Source organism: Vicia villosa, linkage group LG4 (assembly GCF_029867415.1).
Source record: "Vicia villosa cultivar HV-30 ecotype Madison, WI linkage group LG4, Vvil1.0, whole genome shotgun sequence".
In the NCBI taxonomy this organism is placed as follows: Eukaryota; Viridiplantae; Streptophyta; class Magnoliopsida; order Fabales; family Fabaceae; genus Vicia; species Vicia villosa.
This window is the reverse complement of record NC_081183.1, coordinates 145,599,080-145,620,217: the sequence shown is the minus strand read 5'-3', so window position 1 is coordinate 145,620,217 and position 21,138 is coordinate 145,599,080. Positions and strand designations below refer to the sequence as shown.

General features: G+C 33.6%; 2 protein-coding genes across 2 annotated transcripts; both read left to right on the top strand.

The window, feature by feature from the left end:
• The first annotated feature begins 8,864 nt into the window (after window positions 1-8,864).
• On the top strand, window positions 8,865-12,553 carry LOC131599866 (fumarylacetoacetase). The gene is made up of 14 exons (XM_058872113.1): window positions 8,865-9,174; window positions 9,474-9,552; window positions 9,781-9,839; window positions 9,926-10,050; window positions 10,136-10,210; window positions 10,544-10,619; window positions 10,822-10,921; window positions 10,999-11,058; window positions 11,199-11,269; window positions 11,370-11,432; window positions 11,556-11,620; window positions 11,759-11,855; window positions 11,977-12,102; window positions 12,260-12,553. The coding sequence occupies exons 1-14, from the start codon at window positions 8,968-8,970 to the stop codon at window positions 12,320-12,322; spliced, it is 1,266 nt and encodes a 421-aa protein (XP_058728096.1). The 5' UTR covers window positions 8,865-8,967; the 3' UTR covers window positions 12,323-12,553.
• A 4,059-nt stretch (window positions 12,554-16,612) lies between these two features.
• Window positions 16,613-17,724, top strand: LOC131595402 (BAG family molecular chaperone regulator 5, mitochondrial). The gene has a single exon (XM_058867744.1). The coding sequence runs from the start codon at window positions 16,882-16,884 to the stop codon at window positions 17,446-17,448; it is 567 nt and encodes a 188-aa protein (XP_058723727.1). The 5' UTR covers window positions 16,613-16,881; the 3' UTR covers window positions 17,449-17,724.
• The last annotated feature ends 3,414 nt before the right edge of the window (window positions 17,725-21,138 follow it).

Genomic DNA, 21,138 nt, shown 5'->3' with positions numbered 1-21,138 from the left:
ATGCGAATGTTCGAAGGTATTTTGAGTTACCTTATCGTAGTTGTGAACATCGCAGTGTTTGAAAGGATGTAAATCCGTAGTTACGTGGTTTAGTGTATTTTGAGTGTTTTAGGATTTGGGCGTACAACCCTGATTTGATTTAGCACTATTAACCGCAACGATCAATAGATTCGATCACCATAGTTAAAAGATTGAAATTGCATCACTACCAATTTTAATCGATTGATTCGATCATCACTAATAATGAATTAAGGTATTTTTTTAATGATTTTATGATAATTAATTTGTATCGTTATCCCTCATAATCGATTGATTCGATTAAAAAGAATAACGAATTGGAATAAAAAGATAGAAGGATTAATCATTGCGACTAATAAGATAGTCGAAACCATTTAATCAAATAGAAATTAATTATATTTTAATTAAATAACATTTTAATTAAAATTCATTATTGCCCATAGCGATTAATTAATTTAATCGGCACGAACAACAAATTGACATTTTAATATAAATATCATATAATAATTGATTTATAAAAATAATAATTATTATATAAATAAATATATTAAATAGGAATTGATTAAAACATATAATTAATTAAAATTTTTTAAGTTATTAGGGTCATGATACCATGTGGCTGGATTGGAGGTCTATGGTATGAGGATTAATTCTTGGACGTTGGATCTGTAGGAGAGATTGGATTGAAGGTCCAGATCTGGCTGTATATGGTGGGCTACAGAAATGCAGGTGCATGGGATCATGTGAGAAAGTTCAGAAAAATATATGGAAAGGGTCAGGGATCGAACCCTGGACCCTGGGGATAAACACACGCGTGCTCACCATCTCAGCCAACATGCGCTTCTGTTTTTCATTTGTATTAATATAATAATATATAAAACGAAAACCCTGCGCGCGAAAATTTGAATCAACTAGTGGCGTAGTGCCACACGACCGTCTTCCCCAATAGGACCTGTAAAACTCTGGATGTTTAGCTGCGATTTAGCTACGAACACATTCATAGCCTTTTGACCTGGATAATAGCGAATAGCATATACATACGCATAAATGTTTCGCGACCTCTCTAATCTCATCGTCTGAAGCGTGCGAATCTAACCACACACCCAATTGACCCTAAGTTTACTTCTATTCTAAACCCCCAAATTGAAACCCTAGAGCTTGATTCGGCCTTCCATGGCGGATCGCGTATACACGCACAACCATCCAATTAACGTTCCAGAAACAATCACAACAATCAACCAAAGCAAATCATGCAATTAAATCATCATGGAGATGCCTATATCATGCTAATCGATCCAAGTTTCAGAATGACTTACATTGACAAATTGGAGACAATTATGGGGTTGTTGATGCTATGCTAGTATCCAGACACGTTCCAAATCACCTGAAGAAGCTTGTGAAACCTTTAATTCTTGTTGACATTCACGAATTGTTTGAAAACGATTTTGAGTTCTTTGGTGTTTTTTTTTTGTTCTTGCAAGTGTGCCTCCCTTCAGAAATTCGTCCCCTAGTCCTATGCCCTCTATTCACTACTTATAGAAGAGTGAATTAGGTTAAGAATTATAGCCCAAAAGCTTCTTGAATCCAATCTTGATATTTTGAGAAAATTGATTTTAAATCTTTTATCCAAACCTTCTATTTTGGTCCAATTTTGTATTAACCTCTCCCAATCAATTAGTCACGAAAATATATTGTATTTTGTCATAAATATTGATTGGAAATCAACAAAATATATTTCCTAACAAAATATTTGATTTTTAATCTTAATTAAATCATTAAAATGAAATAAAAATCATATTAAATCAAATATAATGCTAATTTTCGTGGCAAATGATTTTGGGCATGCTAATGGCTTGTGGACCAAGTTTGTATCATAAAACCATAGGCCCATTTGCAAAATTTCTCAATTTGAACATTTTTTTTCACATTTGGTCCTCCAAAATCACCCAACTTTGATTAAGCATATCTCACTCAATTTTTAAGCTATGAGGGAGTTCTAATACTTTTTGGAAACCTCAAAGTGTCCTCTACAAGCCACTTTGGAACATATTTTTCATTTGGAGCTTTTATCTTGATCATATCCTCTTTGACAAAAAACTGTTTTTGAAGGATGCTTGAAAATGACCTGTAATCTTTTGCACTGTATCTCTTAAATGAATCATTTCTAGCCCTGGCTTGTGAGAGACAAAGTTGTAGGGAATCCAATTTCCTTCAAAATAGGCTTTGAGTGGGGAATTTTTGATGTTCCATGTGAAAGTTATGCCCAGTCAAAGTTGGGTTGACTTTCTCCTAAGAAACCCTAATTTGAACCTTTGTATATTTGTTCATCTCTGAGTTTCTATTAATGGAATCATGATAAATATTTGATCAAATGATGGTTATGCTCCTCCATGTTTGATGTTTGACCAATGATCATAGGTTTGAATCATGCTTTGATTGTAATTGACCTTCAGGTTTGAATCAGTTGACTGTGGATCTTGGGTTTGTTTGAGCAAGGCTTTGGAATTGAATCTTGAACTTTGAATTATTGTAAATGGAATATGGAAGGCAAATTTTAGGGTATGACAAAGGGGAGTTATCGTAATTCTTATATTTGTTCTATGGTTTAGATAATTGTAGGTTGAGTTGTATTATGGGGTTTTGTGATGTTTTTGAAGACTGTGATGAACTATGATGATTGATTGTTTTGATTGTATTGTTTATATGTTATATGATGTTGTTAATTGGTAAATTGGTGAATAATAACATGATCTAGAGTCAAATCCACCATTTTTAATTGGTAAATGGATTTGAAGGTCTAGGGTTTGATAATGAATCTTGGAGTTGTGTTGAACAATTGTGTTATTATATTTGTAATGGATGATACATGTTAGAACTAAGTTAATAGGCCTTTAATCGTAGGAAAATAATGATTAAAACATGTTTTTGGGTGAAAGATTCGGACTGGTTTGATGCAAGTCGCACAGGGTTTTTGGCAGAAATCGCAGACCTCGTTTAGCGCGCTTTTGAAAATAAAGCAAAGGACAAGTCAGAGAGGAACGCGCTTAAAGAGATTTGATTGGTTTCTAAGTTTGAATAATATTTAGGAAACTAATGATTGAAGATATATTTTCTTGGAGAATATCTTACAGATCTCTAGCACTCTCCCTACTGCGTTTTGAAGCCCAAATCCATACCAAATGTGTACTATAAATAGCAAGCTACAAACCTTTTGAAAAGCAGAGCTTACATGATTAGGTTATGGTTTTTCCTTTTAATGTGAGCCTCTCTAATATCATGTTGATAGAAGAGTAGGATTGTTTATCGAGTTGTAAGTTTTGTCATGCATTAATAAGTTGTTAAGTATTGAATGTATGTGGGTCGCTTAGGTATAATTGATACAGTTATTTGAGTGTGTGTTTCTTCTATTTCAGGCTATTGTTCTTGATCAAAGCTTTTATGTAAGATCAAGTATTTTTTTATTAAGAGAGTATTAATCGTGTATTATTTGTAATTGATAATTGTGGTCATTAGTAATGTGTGTCATTAGTGTGAGACATCACTGAGGTGATTGGAAGTAAGAGGGGTTTCTCTTATCTAGGAAGTTCTTAGGTAGAAGTTGCACTAGGTAAGGATTAAGTGAGAAGTCAGTAAACCGGAGGTTGCTTACATGTGAACTGGAGGTTATTTGCATAGTACTTTGAATTGATACTGCAAATGGATTTCCTTCCTGGCTTGGTAGCCCCTAAAGTAGGTGTTGTTTATACTGAACTGGGTTAACAATCTTGTGTGTTCAATTAATTTCTAGAATTTTTTTAATTCATGAATATCTATCTATTGTATGTTGTGTCAGATCCGATGTTCCAACAAATCATAGGACATTTGGAGTCTGAAGGTCAGAATTTCAAAGCAGTTACCTACTTCTAAGTTGATCAATCAAAGAAATAAGTTTTTAATCAATAAAACACATGGCAAAACTAGCACTAATCACTCATCATATAACTTAAGCACACTTTATTATTAACTTATCTTAGCTCAACTTCAAAGGTTTTAGCTCATAGTGAGCCTAGTATAAACAACAAACAAGATTCTTACAATAAACATCTCAAAGCAAATGAATGACAAAAGATATGAACCTAAGAGAAAGATGGAAGAGCTCCTTAGGATGGATAATCTCCAGGAGACATCTTCAGTCGCATCACTACTTGTCTGTTAACACCAGAAAGGATGAGGAAAGAAAACTCTTCTCCGCTTCACTCTCTAAGCACACAAAACCCTTTGTAATAAATTTCTCTTCAAGCAGCCAAACTTTTTAGTCTTCAAGTTCACTCTCATTTTATATGCTAGGGTTATGGGTTGATGATTCACATTGGATCTTGGGCTTGAGCTTATGAATTTACATCAAGCCCACATGAACTTGCGCCAAAATAACCAAAAGTTGTGTAGCAGGCGAGTAACTCGTACAATAGGGGACAGAAGTGGGAGACAAGGTGGAGTGTAGCATGATCCACAGCAGGTGCAGGCGGCACTGTCTGACCACAACAGGGTACATATGTACCTTCTTTTGTCTTCTAGCTTCTCCACTACCAACCTTGCATTTGAATGCGCTTTTTCCTCTTTTATTGTACCACCAAGCTCTCCCTCCATTTCAATATTACTTTTCACGCTTTCCTCAAGAACCAACATATTCTTTGTTTCCCAACATTCATTTCATGATGTCAGCTTGCGTTGAAAGCTGTTAGTTCACTTCAGTCTCGCCTCTACTTGACCCCGCTAATCCATGATCACTCAAAAACACAAATAAATTATGAAAAAGGGAGCACCTATTGTACTCCACATTTAACACTAATTTGACTATAATAGACATGAAATTAAACTAAAAAGCATATAAACTACTAACAATATAGAAACATAAAGCCATGCATTAACTTACAAAATGTGTGTTAACAACACTCCCGCGTTCTTTGGTCTAAAAACACTTTTTACTCTATCAATGACCTCGTGTTTGAGAGACCGTGTAGAGTTTTATTTTAAAAGACCTGGCAAGAGCGGGAGATGTATCGCCCCCAAGAAGGGCAACGACCCTTATCTCACCTTCAGGGAGATATTGTCTTGCCATAACATTTCCTCTCGCACAATCACGAGAAATGTGGAATAAGATGTTTCTTGGAAGGGAATAACTAATCCATGTTTCCCAGGGAAATAGGGATTCAATGATCCACCATTGATTAAATGGGTGGTGGGCCTTCCTAAGAAAAACCATAGGCCCAGAAAAGCATCTATAAATACTTCCTTCTAACGGGAGAAAGAGACATATCTTAACTAATACATATCACACTTTACATATTCTTACCCTAAAGCATCACAATTTTAGATAGAGCCTATTACCTCATGTGACCAGATCCTCTAAACCACCATAAACACCATCAAATAGGGTTTCACGCCACAGTCGACAAACCCTAAACATCATACAACATAATATACGTACTAAAACCTCTAAATATCCATGCCCCTGTAGAGGTCACATGCACACCTATACTTTTTGACCTATACAAAATTCTTTAATAAATTTACCCTTTCATATTTTATTCTGGTTGTAGTTCTAATTTTCTTGTATTGACTAAATATTATTAATGATCACCTTTATAATATCATTTAATGGATTTCTAAATTTTTAATGTAGTTGTTGGAACTTTTTAAAAGTAATTTTAACTTTACATTATTATTTAATGGGTTTTTCTAACCTATGCAACATTGCATAGGATAAGGGACAATTAATACATTATTTTCTTTCATATAAATTATCATATTAATTATTTTATTTTTTTGAAAAATAATCTTTTATATTTTCTCTCTCCCACCTAATTAATAGATCAACATAAATAATAATTAATATGGTAATTTATATTTAAAAAGTGGTGTATTAATTGTTCCTTACCTATGCAATATTGCATAGGTTAGAAAAACCCTTATTTAATTAATTTAAGTTAACTTTTAAAATTAATTATTTTTAATTTTGTCATTAAAAAAATATATGTTTCACATACACATTATATTATTGACATTTTTTAAAATTAAGTTTATTTTTTGAAAAAAAAAAAGAGGTCGAAGGCAAAAGAAAAAAATATTACATAGCAATCAATTTAGGATTAGAGAGTCCAATATAATCAGCTAGCAAAAAAAAGAGATTTGAGTAGAAACTTGTTCATAAAGCATCAAATTAGGATATAGATCACATCCCATATTGATAAGTGCATTTGCACAAGTGTTCGACTCATGATAAATATGACAAACATACACTCAATCCAGTTGGAGCAATTGTTGAATTTATTATACCAATCACATTTCAATTATACCATCCTATCCAAAATCCAAAATGTTTTAAAGAACCACTTTAAAATCTATATAAAATCCAATAACTCGAAACTCAAGCTTTTTTTAAAATCTTAATCCTTCTAATACACCTCAAAGTTCAACAATACTAGTATATGCATGATATAAAATCAAATATATTATAAAGTCACTAAACCACCCATCCATACAACCTCTTAAAAGACCATAACGTCCACATTTCACTTTTACAACAATTAAGTTGGGGAAATGTATTTCTATCATTAGGGTGCGTCTCACACCTCTCTGAAAACCTAAAATTTCCCTTAATGCGTTCGGAGATGCATCTTCAGATGCACCCAAAATCACACAAATCTTTGTCTTTTTGTTATCCTTCCTATTTTAAACAAAACATAATCCAGAGATGCATCTCCATAGATTATTTGGGTGTATTTGGAGATGTATATCTGAAATACCCTCTATATTCACTAAATTTGATTTTTTAGGCACATATATTTTAGGTCATTTTAAGCCATAAATTAGAAGGAAAACACATATATTAATTGATTCCCACGTCGTACACAATTATGAAAAGTCATACAATTATCAAAATGTACTGATCATATATAAGTTGTTATGAAAATACAAAATAATACAACCAAACAAAAACCTATTAGTTATGTCTAACCCCTTGCCTTCTCATTCAAGGCATTTCGTGCCTCGCCAATCATGCCTTCTACGAAGGCCAACTAGGAACCACCATTCTAAAAAAATCATGCCTTTATGTCTGATCTCCCCATCTCTATAACACACCGACAAACCTCTAAAGCGTCTTTAGTGTGGTCATCCCTAACCTCTTGTACCTCCTGATTTGCTGGCCTAAGTGGTATTTTAGAAGCGCCTAGTGTCATGATAAGGTGTGACACCCAAGAGAACCATGTCATATAGTCGTCATCATAAGCCGATAGTAAATGAGCTAGCACCTGCGACACTCCTCTGATATCAAGTGACTATCAAAATCCTTCAGTATCGCATCAAGATCTTTGCGCCGGATGGTGGAAGGATGGAATCTGTGGGAGGTCTCAGAATAATTTGTAAATAGTCAAACTGGCGCATCACTCGCTCATACAAGTATAAAGAAATGAGGTTCAACGAACGCGTCCAGCACTGATCGTTGTATGGGCATAAGGAAATGTCATTTGCTAGATTATAGTCATGATACATGCGGAATGGCTTGATCACATTATTACCCCCTTACAATGCAAAGGAGCACCACATGGCCAATCCTCAATGTAGGCAAGCACAACTTCCCACCCAGTGATGTGAGAAAAATGAGGGATGATCTATACCTGAAATATGGTTAAGATAAAATATTACTAACAAGTGTAACAAATGAATTATTAAAATATTAGTAACGATAAATTACCGTAAGCAGGGTGCAGCTCTCTGTCATATACTTTGTCTTCTAAAGACAACCCTCGCCCAACTTCTAGTACAGGTAGACCAAATAGGAGGCGTCCCAATTATATTCGTGAATCAACGTCAAGTCGATGAAGTACTTAAGGTAGACCACATCAACGTAGGTTATCATTTTCTTCAAAAAAAATGGACGTGTCAACCAAGAACAAGGGTAACACCTCAATGCACAAGAACGATGATAGTCATCCTGTAGATCATCACATTTGGCATCCTCAGCCCACTGCATATGGTTTTTATAAAGTTGTTTCATAAAACTAAATCTAGCAAGAGCACTTATGTTGCCAGTTACCTCATTTGTAGTTTTAGTTGGGTCATCCCACAAATGAGTAACCATCATCTCAACGACTTCCTCTCGACCGAGCCTTCAATGGCTTAGTAATTTTCCGCTGATGAAAAGATGTAGGAGGCATGAGACACCATCTAGGGTGATGGTGATCTCACCTATAGGAAGGTGGAAAGATGAAGTCTCTGAATACCATCTCTCTACAAATGCCGCATGCATACCATAGTTTATGGTTATGTACGCAACATAACATAAATCGACAAGATCATAATAATAAATAACATCCCTAAATCAACCAGCAAGACCAAAATAACATCCTTAAATGTCTAATCAACTAGATTACTCGGTTCGATTCAGTTCGGACCTGCGAGTTTTATTCACCCTAATAGGTGGATTAGCACTACTTGCATTTTGCATTACTATTTTAATTGCCGCTTCTATTTATATTGCCTATTACATCATTTTAACTTTTATCTACCGATCAAATTTTTCTTCTTCTCAATTTTAGTTATATCCGTCAACAAATGCACCTACAAATTGTAACCGTGCATAATTACATAAGAATTTCTCGATATTTTTTACTTGTGAGTAAAATTAGCAGTTCGTCGTATTACCCGTGCTAAGGTGAAATGCAAAAACCAGTACAATAAAAGACTAGCGTGTCACTAACTCACTCTTTAAAAGGGTAGGTGGCTACCTGTCCTCTCTCTCTACGTATCTAACCATCTTCTCTTCATCGAACGGATACAATTTTACTACTATATATATATATCTCTAGAAATTCATTATATACAAACACTCTGTTTTTTGTCTCTTTCTTTCTAGTTACCATCCTTGACTTCATCTCAACCACGACGCAACCGTCATCACTCATCAACATGTCTCTTCTTCAATCTTTCGTCGAAGTTCACCCAGACTCTCACTTCCCCATTCAGAATCTCCCTTACGGAATCTTCAAGCCCCAACCAGATTCTCCCCCTCGTCCCGGCGTAGCCATCGGCGATTTCGTTCTCGACCTCTCCGAGATCTCTTCCGCCGGTCTTTTCAACGGCACTCTTCTAACTAACTCCGATTGCTTCCTCCAGGTTCCTCAACTCTCTCTTCATCTCTACTACACTTTCTAATTTTTCTGCTTCAATATCTGCGTTACTTAAAACTCTTCTTTTATTTTACCTAAATTTTCGTGGAATTTATTTTATTTTTAAATTCCTACTTTATTACACACTCTTTTTGTTTCCGCTTAGAATTCGGAAGGAAGTGAAAAACGAGAACGAACACAATTTTGTCCTTTTTAGTAATTTGCAACATTATATTATATTATATTATTTATTTTTTTAATATTTAGTTTTATGATGTTGTTTTTGTTATCATTTTGTTTTAACAGCCAAATCTAAATAAGTTTGTATCACTCGGAAGACCAGCATGGAAGGAAGCTCGGACCACTCTTCAAAAACTCTTGTCATGTATAAATTCTTGAACGTTATGTTATTGTGATTATGAGTTTATGTCGACTAGTAATAATTTGAAATGAATAATTGGTTTCGGAGTCCGACACTGATACGGACACATCTTTTTCAGAGGTGTCAGTGCTACTGAGCAAGTTTGTTCATGCATGTTCAATACTCTGATTTTGTATGAGCTGCAATGGCTGGTTTTTATGTTGATTGAATTGATTTTGTTTTTGAATGCAGCAACTGAGCCAACTTTGAGGGACAATGAAGCTCTGAGAAAGAAAGCACTTGTGCCTTTGGTATTACACATTGTTGTTAACATTTTCATAATGTTGTATTGTGTTTCTTTGTAACTTGCTATAACATTTTGGATGTGTGTTTTCAGAGCCAAGTTGAATTGCTTCTCCCTGTTGCAGTTGGGGACTATACAGACTTCTTTTCGTCTCTGCATCATACTAAAAATTGTGGAATCATATTTCGCGGACCGCAGACTCCTGTTTTAGAGAATTGGTGTGTTGAGTTTTAGGGCTTTTAAAATTGAACAAGAGTAATTTTTTCTTGTGTACTGAAGAAATGGGTGGAATTTGATTCACAGGTATCACTTGCCTGTTGCTTATCATGGACGCGCATCTTCTGTTGTTGTTTCTGGAACAGATATTATTCGACCAAGGTCAGAAGTTTTGTTACTAATTGAAATATTTTCTAGTCGTTAGTTCACACGCTATGGGGGATATCTAAATTATCTGTTTTTTGGAGGTTTACAATTTATGAATATATATTCTATCAATGTTTTGTTTCTTAAGATAGGAAGTTTTGTAATGCATGATTGTCTCTACTCTCTATCATATGTAATTTTTCCTTAATATGTGTGAAATAATCAACTTTGATAATTATTGTCGAACAAACAAGTAATGAAAATAGAAATCTTTAGCTTCGTTTGTAACCTTGTTTGTTTAATTGCTCTGTATGTCTTAATATTTATCTACTTTGTGTGTTTGTTCAGAGGTCAAGCTCATCCTGCTGGAAACCCTTCACCCTATTTCGGCCCTACATTGAAGCTTGATTTTGAGTTGGAAATGGTTAGCTTTTTTGTCTACATAGACTTGCTAATGCCCCATTTCTTACTATAATGTGCATGCCATGTTTTATTTAAAAATATGAAAATCAATGTTGTATATTCTGTCATTTACTTCTTTGTTTTAGTTGTTCTGAATGAGTTGTTATGTTAATTTACCGTTTTTCATTTGTTTTATTATGAATACAATCTTAATTTTCTTACAGGCTACCATTGTCGGACCTGGAAACGAACTAGGAAAACCTGTAGATATAAACAATGCTGAAGATCATATCTTTGGACTTGTTCTACTGAATGATTGGAGTGGTAATTGTTCAATTCAATACCTATTTTTGATGTTAATGTGGTCTATAGTTGATGCTTCACTTAATTGTATTTTGCAGCTCGAGATATTCAGGCATGGGAATATGTTCCTCTTGGTCCTTTTCTTGGCAAAAATTTCGGCAAGTTTCAATTAATTACTTCAAATGTTTTAGTTATTTTGAAAAAAAAAACTGAGCATTTGAATATAAGTTATCTTCTTAATTATCAATGCAATTATAGTGTTAATCTTCTTTTACGGTGTGTGCCAAAAATTATATAGCCACGACGATATCACCTTGGATTGTGACCTTGGATGCATTAGAGCCTTTTGCCTGTGAAGCCCCGAAACAGGTAACCGGTTTCTTACATTTGAGATTGACATTTTAGATATTTATAATTAGGCTGCTCATGTATGAAGTTCGTAATAAACACGCCGATCTGTAAAATGCAGGATCCTCCTCCACTTCCTTACTTGGCCGAAAAAGTATCCAAAAACTATGATCTTTCACTGGAGGTATTTCAAAGAATCTTCCTTCTTTTGCTTATGTCAGTGACAATATTTCTGCATGATCTTTGTAGACAACAGCCAACTTTCCGATTTCTTAAGTTAATCATAAAACTTCTTCCTTGGTGCAAGGTCCACATTAAACCTGCTGGTCACAATGGTTCAAGTGTTGTTACGCGGAGTAACCTCAAGCACTTGTAAGGACTCTATTTTAAATAGCATTGATTTAATCCTTACCTGCTCCGTTACTTTTTTTTTCAGTCGTTCATGTACCCTTTGAAACTGTTATACATAAATTTTATGCATCGACTTATTCTAGACCTGTCGTTTTGTAGATACTGGACATTGACTCAACAGCTTGCTCACCACACAATCAATGGTTGCAACCTGAGGCCAGGCGACGTCCTTGGAACTGGGACAATTAGTGGCCCCGTAAGATTCAATATTTTATGGTGTCTAACTTTCGAATACATTTTCTTTCTTTCATGAATTGTAACCTATGAATCTGGTTGATGAATTTTAGTAATATTATAATGATTGTTTTTCACTGTAGGAGCCAGAGTCTCGTGGATGCTTACTAGAGTTAACATGGAATGGACAAAATTCGCTTTCTTTAAATGGGTTAGATAGGAAATTCCTTGAAGATGGAGATGAAGTCACCTTAACTGGATATACCAAGGTTACAATCAAATTAAAGTCTTCAATGCCTTTTTTTCCTTTCTAAAGTGTTATATTTTCTTCAAATAGCTAAAGTCATGTGACATTTTTATTTGTTGTGGAACACTAGAACTTGAAGAATTTTTATATGAAAAGGTCTAAAATTCTTGCTTTTTCAGGGAGATGGTTACACTATTGGGTTTGGTACGTGCACCGGCAAGATCGTTCCACCAGCTCCTTGAGGGCAGTATTTTCCAGTGGTGTAGTATGGTGGAGGTTGTTGTTGAAGCTGTAGAATCAGGAATCCTTTCTCCTTAGTAGTTCTTCTGCTGTAATTTTCTTCTAATACTTGGAAAGAGACTTGAATAAAACTGGCTTTTATGAGGATTGTTATGTTCTGTTGTGTGCTATTCATTTGTTTAGCATGGATCAAATATTGAGATGAAATAATGATTATAACATTCTCTCGGGAATTTTCTTTTGCAAGATTAGTTATTTTTCCTTTGTTAGAAAATTGTAATGCAGTCACTTGTGCACTGAATCAACGAAAGTATAAATGAAACTATATTACCAATTTAAATCAAACCTTTCGTATATACCATAAAAAAAAGGGAGCAGCAAAAACATTGGATTTAAAATAACAAAATACAATCATATAGATTCTATAAAACCGGTCTAACATTCATCGTAAAAAAAGAGTAATCATTTAGTGTGAAGAGTAATAATTACAAAATGTACCCAAAAAAGTAAAGCAGCATAAAGAAAAAGAGAGACACAATAAAGGAAAAACATGTTTAATACTAAGTATATATTATTACTTTCATTGAACTTATCATCATCTTAAAATATGAACTTGAGCAAACTCAATTTCATAATTGAAAAAATTTCATAATTGACAAGTTATTAAGGTGAAAGAGGCCCATAATTTATAATTACTAGCAAAAATGAGAATTAGTGGCAAAAATGGGTTGCTTGCATGATTTACAAAGGATGAGATGATTTAGATGCGTCAGAAAATATATCTTTGAAAATTTTCGAGAGTAATTTTAGGGTTTCAGAGGTTTGGGACACACCTTAAAGGTGGAAAAAGAAATTCCCATCTTGACTTCATTATATTTTGACAAATATTTCAAGAGCTTGTAAAATCACTAGTACACAATAATATTGAAAGAAAATAAAACTTCAAATTTGAATCTTGACTTGTATGCAACTTTACGTCAAATTTTTCTATGCAATCTTGATTTGTATGCAATTTCTTGAACGGTGAATTGTCTGAAGATATGAGAAGAACTCCATCTTATCCGTAGTCTTCAACACAGTCATTATTAAGACAAGATGGAGAGAAGAGCCTACTTCTTTTCACACTTGAATTTGTCAGTACTAATGACAACTCCTCAATATTCCAACAATCTAAAAATCTTTACTCTATCTTCAAGAACGATTAGTTTTCAAGACAACATTTCCCCCAATCAATCACAGACCTTTCATTGTCAAGATCTGAAAATAAATATGAGGTTGAAGATGAAATAAATTCAAATGCAAGAATTTTGAACTTTTTTCAGAGAGAGAGAGAGAGAGAGATGAGAGAGGAGAGAGAGAGGAGAGAGAGAGAAGAGAGAGAGAGAGAGGAGAGAGAGAGGAGAGGAGAGAGAGAGAGAGAGAGAGAGAGAGAGAGAGAGAGAGAGAAGAGAGAGGAGAGAGAGAGAGAGAGAGAGGAGAGTAGAGAGAGAGAGAGAGAGAGAGAGAGTCGATTTCCACAGAAAATCACAAATGATTATGAAATTCTACACAAGAAAAGGTGTTACAAGATTTTAAATGTACTTGAAATTAAAAACAAATATGAGTAGGTAAAAATTGATTATATTTTATTAATCAAGAACAGTGCATGGTTGGAGTCAAGTAAGCAAGTCAATGAAATTAAAAGAAATTCAATTTTTGACTTATTTCTAGTTTGATTCGAATCAAGTACAAAGCATGATTCGATTCAAAGACCATATTGTAATGATTCGAATCATGTACAAAGTGTGATCAGAATCAAATTGGACAGTGATGACATTAAGTTGCTTGATTCGAATCATGTACAAATTTGATTCGAATCTAATTGTTTAAAAAGTTTTATTTCATTCTTGTTGGATTTGATTTGAATTAAAAGGCGTGAATAATTTGATTGATTCAAATCAAACACACAAAATCTCAAATTTTCACATTTTCAAAAATACTTTGAGATTTTTCTTTGCACCTAACTTGAATAAAAAACACAAATAGTTCTTGTTCTACCAACTCATACAATTGACTAAAAGCATCTTAATTAAAATCAAACATAATCATTGATTTAATCATTTATGCATGCTAAAACAAATAACGAATTGATTTCAAACTTGATTAAAAAAATGTGCAATCATGAGAGAGATTCAACAAACGAAAGCAATAAGACAAACAACAAAATAAACGAATTGAGAGTGCTCCCCCTTACATGTATCAAGAACATGCAACAATCTCCGCGCTAAAAATATGCAGCATTCGCAATGAACTCTTTATTCTTTCAACAATCTCGACGAATGAGATTTAAAAATTCATTTTAATTAATAATAATACAAGGGTCTCTTTTCCTAAGACGTTGTTTGGATTGATGAAATCAGATGGAGCGGAACGAAATGAGATGAAATAAAATGATATTTCATTGTTTGTATAATTTAAAACGGATGAAGCGGAACATAATAGAGTGATATGAACTCCATTTCATTTTTTCTCTCCCCCTCCGATTTGGGCAGAATGAACTATTTGCCTTGTTATGTCATAAAATTTTCAAACAATGGAATGATATTTTCACTCCGCTCCGCTCTATTCCCACTCCACTTCACATATCCAAACATAGTCTAAATAAGATAAAGTTAAAATTTCTGTTAGTTACCTTTCATTTTTTCTCTAAGCCTTTAAACTCATAATTTATAATTACTAGTAATATATTATCATAATATAACGAGAGTCTCAACACCCTCACTTGACATTATTCTAATGCAATCAGCTTCTATTTTCAAAAACCTACGTTGTTATCTTTAGGGGTTGATAACGAACAGGTCTTTAGGTGGAATGTGTATTTTGTGTTTGAATCTAGGGGTGCTCGCGGTGCGGTTTGGGCGGTTTTGACGAAAAAAATCATCTGAATCGCAAGAGAAAAAATCGTGCGGTTTGATTTGGTTCGGTTGGCTTTTAAAAAAAATCCGAACCGAACCAAATCAAACTAATGCGGTTTGGTTCGGTTCGGTTGGTTCGGTTTTTTACAAATATTTTATTGAGCCATACATACACATATAGATGACAACATAATTTTGTATTTAGACATTCATACACTATCAAATAACAACAAAACTATTTTGACAACAATTTTTTATTTAATGTGTAAAAATTAAATTAGACAAAAGTGGAATATTAAACATAAAATAATAACATAAAACAATATAAAAATTATTATAATGAAAAAAAAATAGAAGAGACGAGAGATTAGTGAAGGTGAAAAAGAAATTTTTTTTGGGAGATTAGAGAAGAAGATATGCGATAAAAACGAAACTGAAATACGGAACATTTACATAAAAATGAGAAGGTGAAAAGAAGAAAGAATATAAGAGAGTAGAGATTATAGAAGAAGAGAGAAAATGTATATGGGAAAGAAGATGCGATAATGTTATTAGTAGATTTGAGAAAATTAGGACTGAAATTATATGGGTAAGGATGAGAAAATTGTTTGTAATCATAAGATAAGGTATAATAGATTTAAGTTTGAGTTGGATGTGAGTTAAGTAAAAGTTAGGTTTGTAACATAATGCTGTTTGATTCGGGTTTACAAAATACAAACCGCAAACCGAACCGAACCATGCGATTTTGTTTAAAAGATGACCCAAACTAATCCGAACCAAAATGCGGTTTTTTGCGGTTTCAGTTTTAATTTGGTTTGATTTGCGGTTTTCTATTGGATTGATTTAGTTTTGAACACCCCTGTTTAATTCCGCGTAAACTGATCCATTGTCTACCTCAACTAACAATAATACGCGACATAGTATTGATTTCTAGAAAGATACTCCCTCCGTCTCATAATATGTGTCCCATTTGCAGTTTTTCATTGTCTCAAATTAATTGTCCATTTACAATTCCAATGCATCAATCATTATTATTTTTCCACTATTATACCCCTATTTATTAACTTTCACGTTATTCAACTACTATTAATAGGGGTATTCTAGTAAATGACATTAATTTTTTTACTAAAACCAACACATCCAATCATTTTCTTAAAAAAACCGCGCATTACTCAAATGGGACACTTATTATGAGACGGAGGGAGTACTCTTATTTGGCTGCATGTGCACATATCATATGTGGTGATTTTAGTGACATATCACTTCACTTGTACTGTAACTTCTAAAGTCTGTGTGCGCAACAGTAGACTAATTTCCGACTTGCAAACCATGCAATAAAATGTCAAAAAGCATGATGGAGTTATAATTTTCTCGTAACACAACTTACAATTAACTAGTGATTTTATATTGAAAAGTTAAAGTCACACTATTTTACTTTTTCTGTTGCTAAAAATAAATCCTTGTATGATCTCATCCCACACGAACAAAACCTTACAAGTTACAACCGCCTACCCCATTCAAGTAAAAATCCCAATCCCAAAAACAAAACCAAAACCAATTTTTTTTCTTTCAATTTTTCAACAAATACCAATGTCTCAAAACTGAGTTTTATCCTGCCACTCTCTGTAATCTCTGACTCCCACCCAAATCAACCCTTTTCCCATGAAATGAAACCCTCTTCCAATTCCAACACCAACTTCTTCTACCACAATGACCATACTACCCCTCCTCAAAACCCAAATTCCACTCAACTCCCTCCCCAATCCCAATCCAACGCCGCCCTCACCATCCAATCCATCTATCGATCCCACCGCATCCGCACCCTCTACCGCAAAATCTCCACCGTCGACTCCGAAGCCGACCACCTCCAACGCCTAATCCAGCTTCAAGACACCGTAGACTCAATCCGCAACAACCACCTGGAAAAACTCAAAATGAACGAAGCACTCATGAATCTACTCCTCAAACTCGATTCCGTTCCCGGAATCGATCCAGCGGTGAGAGAAGCCAGGAGAAAAGTCACCCGTCGGATCGTCGGTTTACAGGAGATTCTTGACTCTGTTTCGGAAGCAAAAGTCGATGAATGCGACTGGTGGTCGGTGAACAATTGGGATCGAGTTATGGAACAAATGGAAGAAAGTATTTGTAGAGAGAAAGGTGGTGATGATCTGGAGAATTTTTGTGCTCAAACTCTTGGGTTTCGTTGCTTACAAAGGTTTCTTCGTGAACCCTGATTCCCAATTTAGTATACAAACATGCATACTTACTGTTTGATAAAATGTCTCAACTAAAATTTATAACTATGTTTAGCATAATACTATAGTATATGTTGTATGATATCAATATTTTACTATCTCTTAACTGTAAGTAGTTATGTAATGTACCTAGTTACCTATCTAAGAAGCTTTGTACTTGATGAACTTGTTATAGCATAAGCATATATACAAGACAATGAAATTGATGTGGCATGAATGAGTTAAATTAGATAACTTTTGTTGATTTTGAAATTATATGATAAACTCAAAACACATACAAGATCCAACAACTGTTTTGGATTTTTGCTGGTTTAGTTATAAAAAAGATACATTAATTATTCAAAGTATCTGAAAAGAAAATATTTGCGTATAATAGGGAATTATTTTGGAACCAAAACAAGTAAGTAGGGTAATAGAAAGTACTGTGATTTCTAAGTCGGCTAGTTGACGCAGTTACACTTGCATTTTAGCATGCATTTCTTGCAATCATAGAGATTTGGGTAGCAAGCATTGCAATTACATTTGTTGATACAAGCGTACTTTAATCCACCATCCCATAAGCAACGAGCCATGCAGTGAAGGATTGGCGTGCATGATGGGCAACTTGTTTGCATTTGGTCAAAAATGCAGTCTTTGCATCCTTTGCCATTTGGGGGTGGACAAGTCATAGTAGGTAAAGCCATCAGTAGCATAATCAGTGAGAGTGCCTGGATTTGGATTGCCATTCTCTGCTTCTTGGCCTCCATGATCTTGTTGTCTTGTAGAAGTGTTGTAGGGATCTCTCTCTTCACAAAATGTGGTGAATGTGATCAAGGAAATGAAGATATATGGTATAGCTATAAGGTTCTAGTTCTTAGTAGAAGGCATTGGAAGCGAGGAGGCATTTAATTTTGGCAGAAAATTTAATCTGGGAAGCTATGGCATGCAGAGCTCTCTTGGTTTGCACAATGCTCTATCTCATTAGTGTCACAAGTCAAACTCAAGCAATCAATAGAATATCTATTCGTGTCAAAGGCAAATAAAAGCATTAGTAGGTGGGAGTTGGACTTCATGCTGAAATTAATACTATCTAATATATATATATATATATATATATATATATATATATATATATATATATATATATATATATATATATATATATATATATATATATATATATATATATATATATATATATATATAACATTCTTCCTTAATTATAAACTTATGTTGTTGATTTTACTGTTATTAAAAATTAATAATGTAGTTGATGTTCTTAAAATATTCTTTGTATTTTTTTATAGTTAAATACTCTTTTTATACAGGGGTACATACTTTGACTTTTTAATATTTTAAATCATTTAGTTGCACTGTATTAATTAAGAATTTATTTGAAAAAGAAGTAATAACTATATCTAGTAGGGAATAGTTTAAAAATGATTTTATACTTGGTAACAAATTTTTTGTTAGATATCTTTATCATTAAATATCTTTAGAGGGAGATCGAAGAAAAAAAAAAATAGATGTGCGTTGGCAGCCTCCAGTGTTGAATATGGTAAAGTTTAACACAGATGGTGCTAGCAAAAGTAATGGGATGACAAGATATGGTGGTCTAGTTAGAGACCATACAGGTGCGTGGAAAGTTGGGTTCTCTAAATTCCTTGGCGATTGTAGTTCTTTACTTGCAGAGTTTTGGGGTGTGTTCGAAGGCCTGAAGTTAACTAAAACCCTTGGCTTGAGAAGAGTGGAAGTTAATGTGGATTCGACAATTGTAGTAAAGGCTATTGAAGAAGGTATGATTCGCCATCTAGAGTGTGTCGCTATTTTGAGAAATATCAAGAAGCTTATTGATGATCATGAAGTGGTAATAATTTCTCATTCCTATAGAGATACGAATAGAAGCGCGGATATGCTAGCTAATCACGGTTGTATGACAAAGATCTCATCTACTTTTGATCAACCGCCACAGTTTTTGAAACCCTTACTGGAGGATGATGCTTTAGGAATCTTAGGCTCTCTTGAGCTTTCTTTGTTGTTTGTTTTTTCTTTTCGGCTTAGGCCCTCCATTCTAAAAAAAAAAACTTTATTTAGTGATGTTTATCTACCATAGATTCTCTTCTTCCCTCCTTTTCTCTCCTTCACAAAACCAGGTGTAATAGAATTAATGATATTAAGAAAAATTGATAAAAAAAGAAGAAAGAGAAAATATTAGAGAGATATAGAGAGAAAAGTGAGAAGGAGATAGTTGGAGAGAAGAAATTGAAGGAGAGGATCCAAGTCCGGTTCAAGTGAAGAATGTGAAATTTCAAAATTTGTTTAGGGAAGAAATGAGGAGTTTCATTAGTGGAGAAATGAAATTTCGGGTTTCATTTAGTGAGAAAGATGATGTTTTGAGTGGAGAAGATGAAGTTTTATTTAACATCATCTATTTTGATTGTATTTTGTAATTAATGGAATAAGGTATTATGGAAATATGTAATGGACAATGTTTTTCTATTGGTTAGATAAATGTCCAAGAGAAAATGTTTTAATATTGTGAATTTTTCTATCAGTTGGGTGACATAATAGGAAGAATAGATGATTTTTTTATTGGTTGTTAGCTCAATCGAGGGAATAGATAATCTATATTTTAATTTTAAAAATAAAATTAAGGGTTAAATAAGTTTTTGGTCCCTGTAAATATCTCAATTTTGGTTTTTAGTCCCTATAAAAAAAATGTTGACTTTTAGTCCCTATAAAATTACTTTTGCACTCACTTTAGTCTCTCTACAGGGACTAAAAGTGAGTGCAAAAATAATTTTATAGGGACTAAAAGTCGACTTTTTTTTAATAGGGACTAAAAGTAGTTTTTGGTAATTTTATAGGGACTAAAAACATATTTAACTCTAAAATTAATTGAAAGATGTCAAATGAAATATCTTTTCTATTGGTTGCTTATTCAACTGAAGAAATATATAAACTTTTTAAATAATAAAAAAACGAAAGACTTTTTTTATCAGTTGTCAACAAACAGAAACATAAGTATTTTTTTAAATAAAATTAGCAAAATATAATTGTTGGGATTTAAGATTTACAATCATCTATTTTTTTTTTATCGATTATCCGAATTGAAGAGATATAGAGATATATGAAGCTCATTGTTTTGACCTCATTTTAATATTCATGAGATAAAAGTTCGCTATAAAATCTGTATTATTTTATTGTAGTGAAGTTCTTATAAATTGTGAAATTAATTACTTTTGTTGGTGCTTTTTTTGGTTACACGGAGAAAAAAAAGCTGAAGTGTGTGCTCTAGGCAACCAATATCGGTCATTTGTAAAGTATACAATCACATTTAAGTTTTTTAAATTGTAAGCTTGGTCAATTAAGATGCTGCTCCCGAGAGACCTTGTGAGAGATTTTTTTTTTTATTTAAAAGTTTTAACAACGATTGCGGGGATTTTTCGCCAACTTTAAGCGTCTGTGGGGGTCAAAAACCTTTGCTATTTCAAAGTTTTTCTATTGTTCACCAAATGTTTTAACTGTTCACAAATATTTGTGGGGGTATTTTTTTTGGGGGTCAATAACCCCTTCTAAATGGTTGAAAATAAAAACAAAACAAGGCGGAAAAGCATGCTTTCTTACGTGAGAGACATATTTGTTAGTGTGTAAGACATTTTTGTTGAGGAGAGAAAGAGAGAGAATAAT